This window comes from Theropithecus gelada, chromosome 17 (assembly GCF_003255815.1).
Source record: "Theropithecus gelada isolate Dixy chromosome 17, Tgel_1.0, whole genome shotgun sequence".
Lineage (NCBI taxonomy): Eukaryota > Metazoa > Chordata > Mammalia > Primates > Cercopithecidae > Theropithecus > Theropithecus gelada.
In genome coordinates this window covers 90,963,406-90,984,201 of record NC_037685.1, presented here as the reverse complement: position 1 = coordinate 90,984,201, position 20,796 = coordinate 90,963,406, and the positions used below count along the sequence as shown (strand labels likewise).

General features: G+C 39.8%; 1 protein-coding gene and 1 long non-coding RNA gene across 5 annotated transcripts in view; one reads left to right on the top strand and one right to left on the bottom strand.

The window, feature by feature from the left end:
• Positions 1–424: 424 nt before the first annotated feature.
• DIAPH3 (diaphanous related formin 3) overlaps positions 425–20,796 on the top strand; it is a 506,048-nt gene continuing 485,676 nt past the window's right edge. For all 4 annotated transcript variants that reach the window (XM_025364744.1, XM_025364743.1, XM_025364742.1 and 1 more), the window contains exon 1: positions 425–818. In XM_025364744.1, coding sequence (XP_025220529.1) covers positions 639–818 — 180 coding nt within the window. In that variant the 5' untranslated portion in view covers positions 425–638. The remainder of the gene's footprint in view (positions 819–20,796) is intronic.
• On the bottom strand, positions 10,646–19,552 carry LOC112611026. Its single transcript, XR_003116526.1, has 3 exons — positions 19,385–19,552; positions 17,190–17,276; positions 10,646–10,934 (listed from the first exon to the last, which is right to left on the bottom strand). It is a non-coding gene; the product is annotated as an uncharacterized LOC112611026 (long non-coding RNA).

Here is a 20,796-nt window from a genome sequence, read left to right as displayed (position 1 = left end):
AGAGCGAGCACTTAGGCAGGAAATATGTCCAGAAGGCTTCCTTTTGGAGCGTCGTGGGCCCCGTCGTTTTGTCCTGCCTAGTACCCCTTCCAGCACCGTACCCAGTCCCAGAACTACTTTTTCCAGCCCCAGACGTGCAAGGAGAGGGCTAGCAGATGGTTTTATATTCCAGCGCTGCTCAAATGGTGGCGCAGGGCCTGTCTCGCCCGCCTTCCAGTTCTGCTGGAACCCTATTTCCAAATCCAAAGAAATCCAGGCCGATGACTTCCTCCACGGTCCCCGGCCTTTCTCCAAATCTGACGCCACTCTACGCCCTTAAGGTGAGCTGCCTGAACCGCCAGAAGGGTTGAGTGGCGGCATTGACAGGCGGCATGGCCAATCATGTTTCGCGACGCCCGGAAGGGGCGGCACCTCAGCGTGTCATTGATCCGGCGGCGCGGGATTGGCCAGTCCGGGCCAACACGGGTGGCGGGAGTTTTCAGATGTGTTGGCTGCGGCCCCGACTTCAGCGGTTGGGCTAGGCTGTGCTGACTGGGTGACGGACCCCGGGAGACAAACCCGTTGCCGATCCCTCAGCTCCCCACTTGCAGCTTGCTGAGTGGCCACCTTCTTTCCGGTCCCCAGAGCTGCGGGGAAAGATGGAACGGCACCGGCCGCGGCTGCACCACCCTACCCAAGGCTCAGCTGCTGGGACTCCCTACCCTTCCTCAGCCTCACTCCGCGGCTGCCGGGAAAGCAAGATGCCGGGCAGGAAGGGCCCCCAACGCCCTCCGCCGCCCGGTGGTCCCGAGGAGCCTGGGGAGAAGCGCCCCAAATTTGTAAGTATCGCCTGGAGCTAGGGTGGGGCCACTCCCGCCCCGCCGTAGGGCTGACTGCCGAGGGTGGGCCCACAAGAACTTGGGGACCAAATTTTATTCTAGAGATCCTGAGGTGCCAGTCATCATAGATTGACAACGACCGGGTCTAGTTGTAGCTGGATCCTGTGACAAATGCCCAGATCTTTGTGTTGCCCCCAAATTTCTTAGGGCTGATGTGAAAAGCAGTTCAAATGTCTATATGCATTGACGTCATCTAGGTGGACAACGCATTTTTTAAGTCGAACTTCTCCCTTCTTCCCTAGTGTAAGAAGGTATAAGATATATCAAAGTGAACTTTTAGGTGACAGCATTTTTTTTTCTGCTTATTATTTTAATCTAATAAGAACTTTTAATTACATATAAGAAATTTTAAGGTGGATATAATTTTCCAAGTTGAAACAGCTTGTTTTAAACTTGGCGGGTGATGTGGTCACTACTAAAGAATGTTTTGCTTAGCTTGGAAAGAATTCTAAATATTTGAAACTTGCTATTCTGGTTTGCTTGTCTTTAACACTTAAGGAAAGTGTCATGATTAGCACCTTGTCTTTTCGTTGGTGTCAACTAGTGAAAGTATAGGCAGTGATGATTATTTTGGGGTGTGTGTAAATAAATCACATAGAGGATTGATAGATTTGGGATGAGTCCAACAGAATTGAAATTTCACATTTACTACTCCACCATTTTCCTAGGAATTTGGAAAAACTACGTGTGTGTGTGTGTGAGATAGTACAGTATTTGTCTTATGTGGGCAAGTAAAAATTATGAGAAATTTAATTCATGATTCGCAAATTAAGGGAATAATGGTTTGTGAACCAGTTGCTAACTATAACATTTAGTTAAAAATAATAGTTGAATAAGACTGAGAGCCCATATTCTGATACATGAGATATATCAGAATACTGAAAATGAGGAACAGTGTAGATTAGTTATGCCAAATTAAGTATCAAAATGGTCATAGGAATAGTGACATTTTGCAGAAGGATCAAATACGGACTTGATCATTATCCTGACAGATCTGAAGAATGAATAGGACAGAGTTAATTTCCCAATGAAAGATTTTTGCCTCATGTGAGAAGAATCCTCTAAGGCAATGACTTTTCTTCCTTTTATAGTCTACTCTCTGGGTTAATAATCATATTTTATTTTGTTTTAACTTCTGTGGTCCAGAATACAAGGTGTTATTTTCTGTGACTCATTCCCAGCAAGGAGGTCATGAAAACAGGATCTAAATTAATATTTATGTTAAGTTTCATTGAAGGATTTGATCATTTGGTTTCTAGTCTCTGTGCTGTTTTTCATTCTTATGTATGTCACATTGACCATCTCAGCATGCCATTTGTTAAAAGGGTTCTCATAAAGATGAAATGACATCTAAAAGATAGCACTCTTAAGCTGTAAAGGTAAAAAACACATCTAAAACACTGTGTTTTGGGGCAGGAGTCTGATTTGAATCATGACTTCCAATTAATTTAGAAGTAATTTGGACTTTTCTTTGAAGCTAATTTAGATTCTTGCTTATATGGTAACTTCTTTAGTTATATCTTCCAGTTCATTAATTTTGTTGTCAGCTATGTCTAATCTGCTGCTTTTCTGAATATTTGATTTTAGCAATTATTTTTTATTTTAATAAGTTCCATTTGCTTATTTTTCAAATCTGCCTGGGCATTCTTGATAGTCCTTTGTTTCTTATTCATTTGTTTCTTTAGACATTTCCTACTTGGTTGTTCTTATTCTTTATTTGACAGTTCTGCTATTTGCAATCTGGGCAGTCTACATTGACTCAAATTCATGATGCCTTGCTCTGTTTCGTGTGCTTGTTTATCTTTGTAAGATCATTGCTTTATCTTCACCTATAAGATTCCGGGGATGCTTTTCTTTGGAGAGAGTTTGAGTTTGTCTACCAGGAGCCTGGGCATGCTACTGATTTTGGACCACCTTCCTGTTGAACTGGAAATCTTAAGATGGACAGAAGTTCCAGGCACAGCTCTACTCTGTTCCTGTCCTAAAGCTCAGTATCCCAGTCTCAAGGCTGCTTCCTGAGCAGCTCTTCCCAATTTGCCTACCTTTCACTGCTCTGGATTGCATACCAGGAACTCTTGTTTTTTTGGATGGAGAGGGATCTTTGAGACCATCAAAGGTCCCAGCAATGCCTCAGAAAGTAATTGTACTTGCGGGTGTCAAGTCAGTCACTGTTCTTGCAGATCTCATGTCAGTTCTTGGCTTTTTCTTGATTGGATGAAGTGACATTATCCTAAATCTTTTCAGGTCACCCAGTCATTATCCGAGCCTGGGACAGCTACTTTTGATTGGAACAAGTAATATAGGTTGGTGATGTGATGGATAGGAATAATTTAGGTGGCTAGTGTTTTGCACACTTCTGCAAAGCAGCAAGCAAGTAGTGGAATGGAGTGGTAAACTGGTCACTCCCTTCTGTCTTAGTGTAAGAAAGCAGGAGCTCTGGTACTTGGTGAAATCTTGTTTTACTTTGAGTCCTGATAAAGTAGGCAAACAAATTCTTGTTTTCTACTAAATGTGTAGTTGCAGGCTTCACGTCACTTGCGAGTTGGGTAAAAGAGTTTGTAGCATAGATATCTGTTCCCATAAATAAGTATAAATAGTAGAAATTAGTCTATTGTAATTGTATGATACTTTGGCTGTGCCATGAATCAATTGACTTTGGGCTGCTTGTGAATTAACCAACATGGTCTCATTTGAAAATATCTTAAGCCGTGAGCATTGAGATGGTAGGGATAGCTACTGGGGCATAGAAGAGAGATGGAGGAGGCTGAGAGGACAGGGCAAGTATCTGGGTGGAGACTTTGTGAAAGCAGAGAAAATTCCGTAGGAATTAAACTTGGAACCTGCCCTAGGCCACCCTCTTAATACCTGGGCCTGAGGTCTATATCCTTTGTAGAACAGAACAGTTGTCCTACAGATTGTGGAAAGCCTTTCAGTAATACCTGTTTCTCATTGCTCTTAGCAACACACAGGTAGTGGTGGCAGAGCAAGACATGTGGCTTTTAGGAGAAGTGTCCATCTCCAGGATGTAGGTCAGTTCATTCAAAGGGAGCCTGTAAATTGGTGGTCCAAGTTGATGAAGGAATTGGTTTTAATTAGGAGAGTCCTCTAAAAGTTCTTACAGACTTCAGTTTAAATCATCTAATCGTTTCCATCGAATAGATTGGTAATTATTGATTGATTATGTCATTGTAGTACTTTCAGTTTTGGTTTTGAGATTTTTCTTTTTCCTTTCCTTTTTTTTTTTTTTTTTTGAGACGGAGTCTGGCTCTGTCGCCTAGGCAGGAGTGCAGTGGAGCGATCTCGGCTCACTGCAAGCTCCGCCTACCGGGTTCACGCCATTCTCCTGCCTCAGCCTCTCGAGTAGCCTCCCAAGTAGCTGGGACTACAGGCGCCCCCTACCACGCCCGGCTAATTTTTTTTTTTTTTTTTTTTTTTTTTTGTATTTTTAGTAGAGACGGGGTTTCAGCGTGTTAGCCAGGATGGTCTTCATCTCCTGACTTCGTGATCCGCCGGCCTTGGCCTCCCAAAGTGCTGGGATTACAGGTGTGAGCCACCGCGCCCGGCAGGTTTTGAGATTTTTCATCTTGTCCTTTAATTTCTGTATATTTACCAGTTAACTTTTCTGAGTGAGCCAAGCACTGTTCTAGGTATGTTATAATTATCAACTCCTTTAATTCTTAGAAGAATCTTATGAGGTAGGTGGTATTATTAACCTGGTTTGCCATAGGAGTAAACCAAGGTATACAGAGATTAAGCTGCCTAAAATCACACAGCCGCCAGTTCATGAGGCCGAGATTTGAACCTAGGCATGCTGGCTTCAGAGTATACATTCCTTTTTTTTTTTTTTTGAGATGGAGTCTCGCCCAGGCAGGAGTGCAGTGGCACAATCTTGGCTCATTGCAACCTCCACCTCCTGGGTTCAAGCGATTCTCCTGCCTCAGTCTTCTAGTAACTAGGATTACAGGCATGCGTCACCATGCCTGGCTAATTTTGTATTTTTTGTAGAGAAGGGGCTTCACCATGTTGGCCAGGCTAGTTTTGAACTCCCGACCTCAAGTGATCCACCTGCTTCGGCCTCCCAAAGTGCTGGGATTACGGGCGTGAGCCACTGCCCCTGGCTTCATCACTGTCCTGAATTCTCTCCAGTAGCTGTTGGGAACTTTACTGCTTCTTTTCTCATCCAGGAACCATTAGCAATAATTAGTGATGCCTTTAATGAATATATAATATGAGTATAGAATTGATTTTCTGATTATAGGCAGGCTGCGAGGTGAGAAGATTTACAAGGTTGGAGAATTTTTGTTGATTGTACAGGTAGTAGGAATTTGAGTAGAGATGAAATCCCAGTAAGCTTGATGAGATTAGTGCATGTTTGCCAATTACTTTGGGTTATTTGGAAGCAGGTGTAGTAGGCTGAACAATGATCTTCCAAAAGATAGACACTCCTTAATCCCTGGAACCTGTGAATGTTACCTTATACGGCAAAACATGACTTTACAGGTTGTTTTTTTTTTTTTTAAAAAAAAAAAAAAAAAAAAGGCGCCAGGCAGGAGCAACAATTAAACCCAATGTATGACTGTGCTGTGGTGTAACTTCTGACAGCAGGATGTCTGAAAGAGATACCGCTCTTTCTCTTCCAGCCCCTGAGAGACAGGGTATCTCATAGCCTCCAGCCTCCTGCCAGGAGGATGAGGAACCATCCTTCAGTGCTTGCCTGCCTGAGTTTGGGCTGCCACTCTTTGGAACTCCCTGCTCAGCTTCCCAGCCAGCCCAGATTGTGGAATGTGGCTGCTTCTACCCTGTTGGCTGGGGCAACCACAGGTGATTCAAGCAACCTCCACCTGGGCCTGTTGAACTCCACCAGGAGGCAGCCCCAAAGTTCCACACATCTGGACATCTGGGGCCTTGGACAGTGACAAGGTCAGCACATGGAGATTGAATCTATGTCTGAGGTGGATACACGTTAACTTAGCTCACAAGCTTAATAAATAAACTGTAACCCAACTCATTAATGTATACCAGCCAGTGTGTGGCAGCCAAATCCTTCAAGGCATGCAGGCCCCAGAACAAAGGGGATTAACAAAGAGCAGATGAAAACAATTCTAGCCAGTAAGCTAAAGGAGAAATCTGGGGAATTCTGAGAAAGATGTCTTTGCTCTGTAAAAAGGGACTAACAAAAATTTTGCATCCAGTATTGGCTGAGTGGCTCTCATTGGACCACAGCCTCTCACATGACAAAATTATAAAAAGCAACTATTAAAACACTGGAGAGTGATCAAAAGACATGGCTATTGGAGTCAATACTTAGAAGAACGGACTAGCACTGGATAAGTTTGTCATTTTTTGCAGCTTTTTGCATAGGGGAAGCCCCTAATCAGGTTCATGATGGGTGGTTAAAACTAGAATATAAGCCCACAGTTGTACTGGCATAAGAAACCAGAGGGCAGAGTTGTGGTGACCATATAGCTGATAAATGAGGAGGAAGTCCTAGAAAGGAGAAGGAGCCACAAATGGGTAGTCCCAGATTCTGTGTGTAGACTCCTCAAATTTCTGAACCCCGTATGTATGGGACAGACTCCAAGCAGCACAGGTAGGGCTAACATATCTGAACTAAGATTTCAGGTCCCATCCAGCAGATGGGACAGTATGTGCAGTTTGAGAGTTCAGCCAAGTTAACTGCCTGCTAAAACAAACACAAAAAGCAATACTTCTCAGAAGAATAGAAGGAATTCAGAGTCCCGACACCATACATTCACAATGTTCAGGATACAGTGCAAAGGTACTTGACATTAGGAAAAAACAGGAAAATGTGACCCACATAAACAAGAAAAAGGAATCAGTGGAGACCAACCTCAAGATAACTCAGTTGTAAACATTAATAGACAAGGATTTTAAATCAGTTGTATAACCATATTTAAGAATATAAATGAAATATGCTCACAATGAATGAAAAGATAGGAAACCTCAGCAGAGAAACAGAAACTTTAAAAAGACCACAGTGGAAATTCTAGCATTGAAAAATACAACATCTAAAAGAAAAAGGCTAACAAGAGGCAATAGCCCATTTTTTTGCCTTTGGCCATAGTCAGGATGTGATGCTTATTTTGCCATAGTCTTCTTCTGGTCATGAGGATCGTTAGCTGAGGACAAGGCCCATGTGCTGTGCTACATATGGAAGAGCAAGAATATAGGAAGGGACTGGGTACGGTGGCACATGCCTGTAATCCCAGCACTTTGGGAGGCCAAGGCAGGTGGATCACTTGAGGCCAGGAATTCGATGCCAGCCTGGCCAACATAGTGAAACCCCATCTCTACTAAAAATACCAAAATTAGTCAGGCGTGGTGGTGGGCACCTGTAATCCCACCTACTCGGGAGGCTGAGGCAGGAGAATTGCTTGAATCTGGGAGGCAAAGGTTGCAGTAAGACGAGATTGCGCCACTGCCCTCCAGCCTGGGTGACAGAGTGAGACTCCTCTGTCTCAAAACAAAACAAAACAACACACACAAAAATATATATATATATGAAGGATTTGGGTCTCTGAGCCACTATAGATTAGGTTAACCTAGGAACTTACCTGCCAGCAGACATCTTGTACTGGTAGAAAAAGAAAATGCACTTATTCAAGCAACTTCTGTTTGGAGCTTATGATACTAATATGAGAAAGAAAGCATTGTTAGGGCTCAGAAAGTTATACCCCAAAATATGCCACTCTGGACTTCAAATTGAGAGAACCTGGGGAGCCAAAAATGCAAGAAAGGGTCTTCTCTGAAGTTCCCCTATCTACCTAAAGGTTGTATCCTCCAGAAGATACTCAACTGTTGTGAATCCCTTTCTCAGACATCTCAACTCAAATAGTTGCATCCTGAAGGAAGACTAGAGTTGACACCACACCAAGCCCAGACAAACTTTGTCTCAGACCCTTGTCTCTTCTTTGGGCCCATTCATCCCCCCTAAAGATTATTTACTCATCCTGTCAATTGCCTTACATCCCCCACTTCCTTCTTCCCTATAAAGAAAGTATTTAAGCTTTAGCCATCTGGCCCTTCTTGAGTTTCATACTTTGTTTGACTCCACACTTGCCACACTGGCACATAATACCTCTGTATGCCTTTTCTCCTGTTTTCTTTTTTAAAGGACTTTACACAGATGATTAAGGATTTTAAAATGAGGAGATTATTCTGGATTATCACAGTGGCCCCTAAATGCAAACACATGTATTGTTATTTGACCACAGAAGAGGAGAAGGTGTTGTGACTGCAGGGGCAGAGATTGGTAGTGCAGCCATCTGAAGCTGGAAGAGTCAAGGAATGCTACTCCCCTAGAACTTCTAGAAGGAGAGCAGCCCACCTTCATTTTGGTGCAGTAAAACTGATTTGGGACTTCTGGCCTCTAGAACTGAGAGAATGAATTTCTGTTGTTTTAAGCTGCCAATTTGTGGTAATGTGTTAACACCTGCCATAGGAAATGAAGCTAGGTATAGTTACAAGGAGGACCATCAGATTCATTTAAATCTCTCCTTTCACTTTATTTCAGAGGGTTTGTAATTTGGGAGGACAGAAGATAACCAAATTACAAAAGAAAAATAAACTGTAACTGGAATAACAACCAAAACCTCCATTCATGTTTTGTCTACTCTATGATATTTATGGTTTCTGTAAAGCTGGGAAAAGATAGAGGTGATTTCTGAATGCTCTTTTTAGTTTTTTGAACTTGTTCCTTCATTGAATTCTCAGCTTAAGTGATGCTCTCAGTTGTCCTAGGGTTAAACTGTCAAGAATTTAGATACTGTTTTTAGTTGAAAGCTTTAGGCACCTAAATTTTATTCATGTCAGAATTCTACCTAACATACACCAGACATTGTAACCTTCAGAAGGAGGTAAAATCATTTTATTCAGGCTGCTCCTCTAAGAAATTGCTCTCAATTATACCATCCTTTCTTTCCTTTCTATCCTTCTTAACAAAACAGAAAAACCCATTTTTTTTTTTTAAATAAATGATTTATCAAAAGAAACCATATATGTTAAGTGGCTTTTTGGGGGATATATTTAGTTGCTGAAAGTAGATAACATATGGTGTTTAATACTCCTGGACCACTCTGGGTCTTTTCTTTGAGGGTAAAAAGGGGTAGAGGTAGGGATAGGGATGATTGTCTCAGATTTAGAGCAAGGCTTAATTGCTTTTTTCAAAGACTCATGTCTTTAATTATGAAGCAAGCAAACTGACATACATTTATTACATGGTGAAATCTTGCATATCATCTAGTCTATCTTGTAGCAATTGCTTCTGAACAGATGTTACCTGAAACACCTTTGTGCAGTTGGTGGAATGCTAAAATTTGTCATGCTTTTATTATTGTTGTCTTGAATTAACTCTACTTTATGACATAACTTTATTGCTGTGTCCTAGAATCTTTATATATTTATTGCCTTATAAATTGGATTTAAAATTGGCTTTTTATATAGAATGTAAATTAACATGTGTATAACTTGTTTATGCTTGCAGAATAATACAGGAGAAAACTGCTACGTATTACACTAATGTAATTGTCTTTAACTCAGCACATAGTATCCTCTAAACTAGGAATCAAATGAATGCTAAAGAATATGCTTATCCTTACACTCTTGCTTGTTTATCTCAGAAACTAATTTGACTTTTAGATCTATAAAATATAGATTAAACATAACCTTTTACTTCATGGGATATTAAGGATCAAAGCATGGGCTTTCTTTGAACAGGATCTACAAAGGTAACTTTTCTCTCAGTAGCAGCAGGATGGCATTGAAATACCTTACCATCGGGAGTAATTTTTCTCAAATAGCAAATTGAATAGTCTTTATTAACTTAGGGGAGAATTTAGAAGTTTAAATAAGCTTTGGTCCTGAAACATTCATGTTACTAGTTACTTAGTGAAAACTATTTGGAAATGCTTACCATGGATTTTATTCTTCAAAAGACCCACTGCTATCTTTTCTTACAGTTTTCTGTAGAAGAAGCATTATGAGTAACATTTATGAGCAGTGACTTGAACCACTCTCAGGGGTTGAATCCCAGCAATATCACTTATTAGCTGTGTGAACTGAGCAATTACTTAACCTTTCTCTGTGCCTCCCCTTTCTCATGTGTAACATGGGGTTGTCATGAAGATTAAAAGTTATGTTTTGGGCCTAGAATAGTACCTGGCTCATTGTAACCTCTATGTAAATATTTACCATTTACAGGATTGTTGTTTTTGTTATCATTAGTAGTAACAGTAATCATGGTACAATTTTTGCCTATACCTTAGGGCATTAGGAATACATTGGATATTTGAATAGCTTTCTAATGCTGGAAAACTTAATTGAACCAGGCTTTTTCCTCTTGGTGTGGTGGAGGCAGAGGCATTCTGTTCTTAGTTCTTATCCTGGCGTACCAGGTAACATTTGGATTGATGCAGAGTTCTGATCTGATGGCTGAATGGTCAGAGCAAGTTTCTGAAGCTTTCTTAGGGGCCTGTTCTTTATTTCTAAAATGGGGGTAATATGATGATGAAACTTGGGGTACAAATGTAACTTACAAAAAAAACCTATAAAGGAAACAACTTTAAACTTAGGAAAAAAAATTCTTGTGATACTCCAATATGGACTTGAATGATAATAAAAATAATGTTACTAATATATGTACAGATAAAAAACTAAGTATAACTCTTTATGCCTATCACTTTTTACAGCTATAAAACTAAAACAGATTTACATCTACAATCCAAAACAAAACTATAAAACCCATAAAATTCAAATTAACGGCAACATTAATTTAATGCGATTGATGATGTTTTGCTGAAATTAAGTCATCATTATTGGATTTAATAGTGGAAAAATATGTGTATATTTTGCTGTTTTTCTTTCTATCAATTTGATTCTTGGGTGGAAATGGAATCCCAGAGGCTGAGGAAGATATGTGTAGACTGAGGAGGTCACAGATAGCCTTACACTGTTAGTAGGGGCCTGTCATCAGACACCATTATCTTTTTCATAGTTCTTGGCTTGAGGCTGTAGATGAAGTTGTGAACTGTTATACACCTGTTTTTAAAAAGAAAATAGCCATATATAAACATTTTTTAGTAAATGTTATGAAACTGTTGAAGCAGCAGAAAAAAATCAAAACTCTTTTACTACCCGCTTCTATATTCATTTTTCTCTTGAAATCTAATTTTCCGTACCTGTGGGTGCATAGTTCCCAGAATAGGGTGATTTTGGAATTATAAATAGGCTTTTGGAACTGAATTCTTCCTAAGTGGAAGAGCTTGTGAAAATCTGTTGTGTCATGATGTTGCTTGGCCCTCATTGGGTACCATATTGGTAGTAAATACACAAGTATTTACAAAAGTAAAACCAAAAGTTCCTGACAGAACATGGTTATAGAGTGGGTCACTCACAATGTCCAGAATATGCTTACTTTAGTTCTAATGTTTAAGATGATCTTGAAAAAATGTAAGACTTAAGTAGAATTTATGGAAGGCATCTGTAGACCAGTTTGGGGTACCCAGAGATGACTTGAGTCAAGAAATTACATGTGTACCTGAACCAGGCAAATGTTTTTCACCTTAGTCCTTTGTTTAGTGATGAGATAAAAGTGATTAGTAAGTATTTATCAGTAGTGAAGGATGTATACAATGTGTTTCAAAACAGTTTGCTTCTAATAGTTTTTTTGGGTAAACAAGAAACTTGCAATCTTTAAAAAATATATTTTATATATGTGCCATACAAAAGAGGTGTAAAACATTGTATACTCACCAATAAGCTTAAAAAAATGAAATATCATAAATTCCATTGAAATGTTCATTTTCTCCCTTCCTATCTTTATCTCCTTTTAATCTTTACTCTTCATTTCCTGGGTTTATAGGGCTTTTTTTTTTTTTAAATTCAATTTTGATTTTTTTAAATTCAATTTTGATTTTTTAGGGTTCCAGTTTATATATATATATACACACACACACATATAAATGCACATATATACATATACACATATATGTGTGTATATATATGTTGCTAATATATGTACAGATATAAAACTAAGTATAACTCTTTATGCCTATCACTTTTTACAGCTATAAAACTAAAACAGATTTACATCTACAATCCAAATATATATATATAGATAGCTAGATAGCTAGGTAGATATATGTATCTTTCCCTAAAAGTAAATCTGTGAATGGAATTAATACTCCGTAGCTTTCTGATCTCTCCATCTTTGAGGATCATGGCAGATCTTAAATATTGGAAAGGAAGGGGGAGACTATCATTTAATGTATCAAATGTGAGTTCATTCTGCGTGCTGAGGGATTTGGGATATAACCAAGCAGCTGTGGTCTTAAGTATGCACCCTCTTGAGTTGAAGATGACTGAATACCTGTTCAGAGTACTGTAGTTCTCTCAAAGGAGTTATGGTGTAGAATTTCTTGAAGCCCTTAGTAAAAGCCCTTAGTGGATTAATTGTGAGATCCATAATGCTGCATTTATTTGGTTAATTTTATTATGAAGTATCTTCCCAAGATATGGAGAGTTTATCCCGTAATTGCTGCATTTTTTCTGAGGTTGGCTGTTTATTTGGGTGTCATAAAATGAAACTTTGTAACATTCAGTTTTTAAATAAAAGATTTGCAAATTGGTGACATTAGTTATGGACTTTACTATAGAATTAAACTGCTTTTGTTTATTAAAACGTTTGATTGAATTCATTGTATAATGACAATTACAATTCTTTTTTAATGAAAAAATTGACAGCCTGGGAAATGAACATGAAAAATGGAGTGCATATAATCTGCATTGAGAAATTCAATGTGACGATTTCACTTCTTTATAAAAGGTGACGGTCTCCAATTAAAACCATGTTCTAACTCCACTCGGTCTCTTTTGAGGGTATAATTTTGCTCTTATTGTTATGTTATATTGAACCTGCTTGTAGTTACTTTATGCATGTGTTTGTAAGCTTTTGGAAGTCACTTTCTCTGTGGTGCCTGGTATAGACTTGTGCTTACAGTAGGAATCTGAATGTTTGGCTAATTGAAAATCGAAACAAAGTACTCTTGTAACTTTTCCTGGTTCATTAACCCATTCATGATGAATTTGTTTAAATGTTATTAATATACCCTAATTATTCATTTCTTTTTATAAAAGATCCTAGTGGTGATGGGCAAGGATATGTAAAGACTACCAGAAACATATGTGGGTTATTGAAGAACTTGGGCCTGGCATTGTGGCTCTGAAGTCCCACCCTTAAACTGTGATAAAAAGACTTGAGAGAGACTCAGACATGGCTGTATATCCTTGGGCAGATTGTCAATCTTTGTGCCTCTGTTTTCCCTTCTGGAAAATGGAAGTAATTAGTCTCTATGCTTATAGATCGTTGTAAAGATTAGTTGAGTTAACACATGTTAACTCAACATGTTAGCTCAGGCACAGCACAATTAATATGTGACAGCTATTATTAATAGGGAAGATCTCATCACTGTAGTGTTAAATTCCCAGTTGTTGACAACATTTTAACCTCTTCTTCTTGTTTCCTACTTCCTTTCTCCTCATAGCATTTTTTTTTTTTTTTCCTGGGGGACACTGGCATTGTGTCCAGGGATTCAGCCATTCATTTCGGTGGGACACACACCGGAGGTTTGTTTGGTGCCTGGATATATTCCCTTCCTTTCTGTTTCATGTAGACCTACAGCCTCTTGACATTGCCTCTCTTTCTCTGTCTGCCTCCTGCTGTCAACATTTGCTCCACACTAAACCCACACTCCACAAAAGTAACCATGGAGCTCCCTTTGAACTGGGATGCCTTCAAACTCCTCGCTTCCTCACACCTCACATAAGGTAGAATATCAATAAATAATAGAATCTTTGGCCTCCTTGTTCAGTTGCCTCAGATCTCCAAACCTGGAGCAACCTGGCAGGCTTCTGTGGCTGAACTGGGTTCCTGCATCCTGGTGGAAACCACGCCCAGCTTTGTGAACTGATGCCCTTAGACATTGGGTATCTATGTATCCTCAGTGCTGCTAGATAACAATCATCATCACAATAACTGCATTTGTTCAGCTCGTACAATGGGCTGGGCAGTGTTTTAATCTCTTATCCCTCACACAGTGCTTTGAAATGGGCACTCTCCCTACTGTTATTTTGCACATGATGGGGTTGACACAGAGAGAGGTTAACTGGAAATGGGGTATGATGGGTCCTGGCTTTTAACTCGCTCTTTGGTCATCTCCTTTTCCATTTCTCACAGCATTTATGCTAAACCTTTATCACTGTCTTTACCTTATCTATGGGCCTGATTCTTTTTTGTCCCAAATAGTTTTTTTCAATTGAAAAAGCGGCCGGGCATGGTGGTTCAGGTCTATAATCCCAGCACTTTGTGAAGCTGAAGTATGTGGATTGCTTGAGTCCAGGAGTTCAAGACCACCCTGGGCAACATGGTGAAACCCCGTCTGTACAAAAAAATACAAAAAATTAGCCTGGCATGGTGGTGCATTTCTGTAGTCCCAGCTGCTTGGGAGTCTGAGGTGGGAGGATTGCTTGAACCCGGAAAGCTATGGTTGCAGTGAGCCATGATTGTGTCACTGCACTCCAGTCTGGGAAACAGAGCAGGATCCTGTCTTAAATAAATAAACTGAAAAACAACGTCTGTACTTCTTAAAAAGTCCAACAATGTAGGAGTACAAAGGGAAATTCCCTAAGCCTCCCTTCCATCCTAGACCACCAATTAAGGTACCCCCCACCACCTGCCATGATGACATTTATTATTTTTTCTTTTTTAATGTGAAAGAAAGTACCAGAGAAGTAAAGAAACAAAAGATGGCTACTCCATAGGGAGAGCAGCTCCAAGGGCTGCTGGTTAGCTTATTATTTTCTTTTATATCCTTTTTTTTTGGAGACAGTGTCTCACTCTGTTACCCAGGCTGGCGTGCAGTGGTACAATCATGGCTCACTGCAGCCTCCACCTCTTGGGCTCAAGCCATCCTCCCACCTCAGCTTCTGGAGTAGCTGGGACCACAGGCACGCTGCACTGCTTAGCTAATTTATTTATTTTTTGTAGAGACAGGGTGTCATCATGTTGTGGCTTGTCTTGAACTCTTGGGTTAAAGTAGTTCTACCTCAACCTCTCGAAGTGCTGGGATTGCCGATGTGAGCCACTGCACCTGGCTCTTTTGTATCATTCCAATGATATTCTGTGTATGTGTCAAGCACCCACTTTTTTCCCACATGGGAACATACCACAGCATTCACTTAAGGTCTTACAAATGATTACTTCTGTCTCTTAGCATGCCCCTTGATACCTGTTTCAGAGAAAGTTTTCCTAGAGCTTGCCGTAATTGTCTATATCTGCAACCATTCTTCATTGTTTCTCTTCCAATATCCACACAAGGAATATATTTTCCTGTTCAAGGTTAATCTCTTTACTGCTGTTTTTGACCCATCCACATTCTGTCAGGAAAGTTTTGCTCTTTACATGCTCCATCCTGTAATGAGGCTGAAATGTTTACCATTGTGAAAGAAAAAGCAGAAGGAAAACCAAACAACCCCTTTCTTCAACTTTCCCTTGACCCTTTGTCTCTCTGAATACCATGCTCTGCTTCCTTCCTTTTTAGCCACTTTTTGTGAATCACTTGTTTTCATTTATTCAGTAAAGTTTTGAATGCCAGTTATACTGAGCATAGCACACAGGTAGATGCAATTTGGTCCTTGATTTCAAGAGGTTTATATTCAGTCTGGTATGGGGAAAGAGAGGTGTGAATCAATACACGCTTCAGTGTTACTGGGGATTTCATGTAGCATAATCTGTAAGAACTCAGGCTGTGGAGTTCTTAAAGCTGTGGGCTTTTTTTTTTTGAGTCAGGGTCTTGCTCTGTTGTCCAGGCAGATCAACTGCCAAACCCAGTGCTGATTTTTGTTTTAAGCCTCACCCTATATGACTTCTTCATTGTATTTGTACTGACCTTGCCCTCCTTGAAACCATGGTCTAACATGTTCTTCTCTTCTGATCTTTGGTTACTCCTTTCCCTACCCTTTAAAATGAGTGTTTCCAAGTAATCTCTTTTTCTCTTTTGACTTTATGCGTGCTTCTAGTGTGAACTCATCCATTTTTTTTTTTTTTTTTTTTGCTTTTACTACGACTTAGATTAGTGCTTTCTGAGATGATGGAAATGTTGTGTCCTGCCATGTTCAATTTGATAGTCACTAGCTATATGTGGCTTTTGAGCACTTGAATGTGGCTACTGCTACCAAAGAGCTGAATTTTTAATTTTTGTAATTTGAATTAAGTTGTGTTTAAATAGCTACATGTGGCTACTGGCTGGCATATTGGACAGCTCAGATTTAGAAGCTGATGACTTCCTAAACTCCATCTTTATTTTAGGATGCTCTTTGGAGCTTCTGTCCAAAATATTCAACCTTATTTTACATGGATGGCTTAGAGGTACTTCAAACTCACCATATCTCAACTCGAATTTATCTGCTTTCTTATAAACTTCTTTCTTTTGTTTTCTTTTAGTCAGTGCCATCATTTTATCCTTGAATTTATTTTCAACTTCTTGATCTTTAACTTCCATATGCATTGGTTATTCAGTAACCTTGATTATGCTTCCTGGATACTTATAGCAGTTGCCTCTTCTCTTCTACTGTCCCTGACCTCATTTATCTTACCTTCTATCTCTCTACTAGGTTATTGCAATAGCTTCCTAACTGATTTCCTTGGCTCTGGTTCTTGGGTCTACCCTGTTTCATCCACCATGTTGCTGCTATAATAGTTTTCTTTGGAACCCAAGTGTGATTATGGAACTTGCTTAAAACCCTTCAGTTTTTCTCCTACATCATCCACAACTTAAAGGCCAAGTAGCACGATCTTGTTCTTTAATGACTTTGTCGTTGCCCACATTTCTAGGTTGGATCCCCCAATTTCCACCTGAAATTCCAGTTCCTCATCCACACAATTTACTTGTAGGTCCCTGCATGATTGCAATGTATTTCTATAAGCTAGACCTCCTGTCTGGAAAGCTTTTGCTCTCTGCTGGTTTGGTCCATTCCAGTGTCCTCTGTACATGCTTGAAGCAAATCTGGACCCTGAGGTGTTCCCTGGTATCTGTAAGCAGCTCTTCTGGAATGCTTAGATCGGTATCGGTTATAGCACTAATCTCACTGTCCTGTACCTTACTGATTGAAGTTTCTGTTGGCCTTACTTATCTGATAGATGTGCTGGAGAGGGGAAGGGGAGGCCTAAGAGAAAATTTTCCCTATTTGAGTCTCTAGTTCCAAACATGTACTAAGTAGACTGATGAACAAATTTACCTTTTTTTTGGTCCCAATCTCCTATACTTAAGAACCTTGGCTGCTCAGTCTTCTAAAAATGGCTATATTTTCCAAATTACCTTTTCTCTGTAAACAGAAATTTGCACATGTTGAAGACACATGCTGAGAATTTTCCTATGGTATTCTTGGCCACATTTTTTTTTTTTTCTAGTTCTCTTTCAACTGACAGACATTGGCCTACATTCAAGTTTAAAGGGACTACCTATGGCCTTGGAGGCTTCACCTGTGAGTCAGGTGTTTCTTATAAACTACCTTCCAGTAACGTGATTTAACTTTTCGAGATATCATGGACATTTTATTCTGGCAAAGATGATGCACCTTTATAGCCTATGGAGCTACCCTCAATAAGTTTATGAGTGAAACAATATCAGTGATGACAGAAACAGGCATGTGAGAATTATCTTCACATCCTTGTGAGATCTGCAGTCCTTTGTAATTTTCACTAGATTATTAGGATCATTGGGTGCCTTCCCTTACCTGTGGCTGTCAGCTGCTGACTTCCTGCAACCCTTGTTGCCTTTTTTAATTAGTGTGTTTGAATGGTGCGATAATCAACCTAAAACTATTGTACTTTTTAAAGTCCTATACAAATATGCTTGAATCATTGCTGAAGTCTCCTTTGGCATTGTTGGAAGATTTCCAAGGACAGTTAGACTGCAGTTGCTTGAGCTTGTGGCTGGACTACAGAAATTGGTGTGTTCATAACCAAAGTGCAATATAGAATGTAATGTGTTAGGATTTCACTGTATTGCATATGGCACAGTGCAAATTAGGTACAGTATTGGGTCGCTCTGTGTCAAATCCCATTCTAGAATTTATCTCTCCAAATTCCCCACATTGCTTTGGATGACAAGTGCAAAGGAAAGCATTAAGGAGATGAATCTGTGTTTTTCAGTATGTTTAGCTCTGGCAGGCAGTTACTAATGTTATATTATTTTTTGAATCACCAAAAAGGGAAAATAAGTGACCCAGCTTATTTCTTTTTCCTCTAGAACTTATTGGATGGTAAACGTCTTCAGGGCAGGTACCATATTTTACAGATCTTTATGACCCAGCCCTCACCTGGTGGCCTGGTAACTTAGATGTGCAGTAACTATATCCTGTTCGGTTAATATTTCCGAAAGAAATGTAAAATGTAACCTACATCTTATGCATAGTACTGGAACTGCGTGTAAAATCTGGAATTGTGCTCTTCATTTTTCAGATGCTAATTTTATAAATATGTAATCATCTTTTTGATTCCTTTTAAGAGATAAAACAATTTATAGGGTATAATAAAAAGTAGTATTAAATTATGCAAGAAAACTTAATGGTAATTCAGTTATTTAGAAAAAGTTCCACCGTTATCAATGATTTAAGAAATTAAATTTTCTTTAGCTGTTGTATTATAATTCCTGAGAAGCATTTTTTAGCGACATGTTGGAACGTGGATAGTTTTGGCTTATGCTTCAGTCTGAATTGGGAGGGTATGGTTTATAAGGTTTGTAATATATACCACGGCTTTAAAAATCTATGAATGAGAAATAAAAAAGCTTTTCATTTCTATTATATATTTGAGAGCAACTTAAAAAAAAAGAGAGGAAACACCCTAGCAAATCATGTGTTCTTATTAGTGTTAGTCGATTGACAGAATTGCAACCCCCCTCTATGCCCATTTATCTCTGAGGTTTTAAGATATGGTTTTGTAGTCAGTGTTGTTGTTATCATTTAGTAATCATCCAATTGGAATTATGCTCTTTTTTCTTGTTGAGATTTCATTTTTGAATTCTTTGCTTCATAAATAATTCAGAAACTGCTTCAGCAGCTGGCTGTCCCATCATAGTTCTGGGGACTGAGGGAAAGGAAGGAGAACGAGGCTGGATTTTTGACTCATTCCCAGCCTAGGCACTCACCAACCCTTATAAGTCACTTCTGTGCTATTCAATTTCCTGTTCGCTAAGATGGGGATAATAGTAAATGTTTAGGGTTGCTGGGTATACTAGTAATTGCGAAGTGCCCAGTAAGTTGTAGTAGTAGTGATAAAGTGGGCTATATCATATGGGTACTTAGGGACCCATTTAGCAATTTTGGGTTCTGTCTCAAAGGCTCAGTTAAAGGTCTAAAGGAACAGATCCCTATACAATATCTACTTTAATCCTGAAAGGAGGAATTGTAAAGATACATAAGACTAGCACCTGGAATCAAGCTGGCCCTCATGAAGGACTGGAACCAGGAACTAAAAGCTGACAGCTTTTCTCATTCTCTCTCCCTTTCTCAGGCCATCCAGCGTCTCTTTGCTTCTCACTAGGCATGGCTCCACTGTTGGTTCTCTGCATTGTGTGGCTTCCACTGCTTTGATCTTCACACAGCCAAGCCTAGAACCTCATAATTCCAGATAGACATATATGTTCTTGGTGCATGCAAGAGTAGAGCCTGATTTTCATCTCTGAATTCCAATTCCAAAATTCTGGGAAAATGGAGATTTGATTGGCTCTGCTTGGGTTTATATTCTGTCTTGTGTTTAGCTGTGGCCAGGGCTGGCTTACAAGGAACAGTGAAGACTGGTGAGCCTACCTCAATGGCACAGGCATTCTCAGAGAAGAGATGGTGTGCAGGAGGCAGATACACTCATATGCGTCTACCTTGTTTACATGTGGGGATCTTTGGAGATTCCTTGATGACAGTCTTGATACTGAAAGACTGAGTCTAAAATAGTTTGCCTAGTTTTAGTCGTTTGTATCCTGGTTGCACATTAGAGTTACCTGGGGGATCTTTAAAATTATCCGTGGCAGGCAGCCTTTCACGTGTTGTCATATTTCTTTGGGGCTCAAATATGGGGGTTGAGAAATCTATGCAGTGGCGGTTTCCTAATGCCATCCCCAGAGCCAGCATGTTGCCAGGGCCTCAGGAGACTCACAGTCAGCTGGATGAATGAGATGTGAGGTAGACAGATCGAGTAGGTACTGCAGATAAAAATTTAGAGTAAGGGTGGATCAACCTTCATTATTATAGAGAAATGATCTCATTTCCATCCTCCCACAGCTCCATCTTTGGGTATTGATTCATTTGGCCTGGGATATTACATAGGCATCTGTATTGGGAAAAGAACACAAACTTTCAGGTGATTCTCATATGTAGTCAGGTTGATAACCACTGCCTAAAATGTTCCCTGCACCATGGTAGGGCTGGGGATTCAAAGTTGAGGGGAACATAGTACCTGCCACATGCAAACAGAAGAGGAGGTATAAACACAAACTGCAAGACAGACCATGCTCAGGGACCCGACGGAATTGTAAACAAAAGGGCCTTGGGAAGATGGAAATGAGATCATTTCTCCATAATAATGAAAGTTGATCCACCCTTACTCTAAATTTTTATCTGCGATCTGTTTACCTCACATCTCATTCATCCAGCTGATTGTGAGTCTCCTGAGGCCCTGGCAACATGCTGGCTCTGGGGATGGCATTAGGAAACCGCCACTGCGTAGATTTCTCAACCCCCATATTTGAGCCCCAAAGAAATATGACAACACGTGAAAGGCCCCAGAGGGCAGTCCAACATAACTGACAGCCAGCAAAACAGAGCTGCTGGTAAAGTGACTGTGACA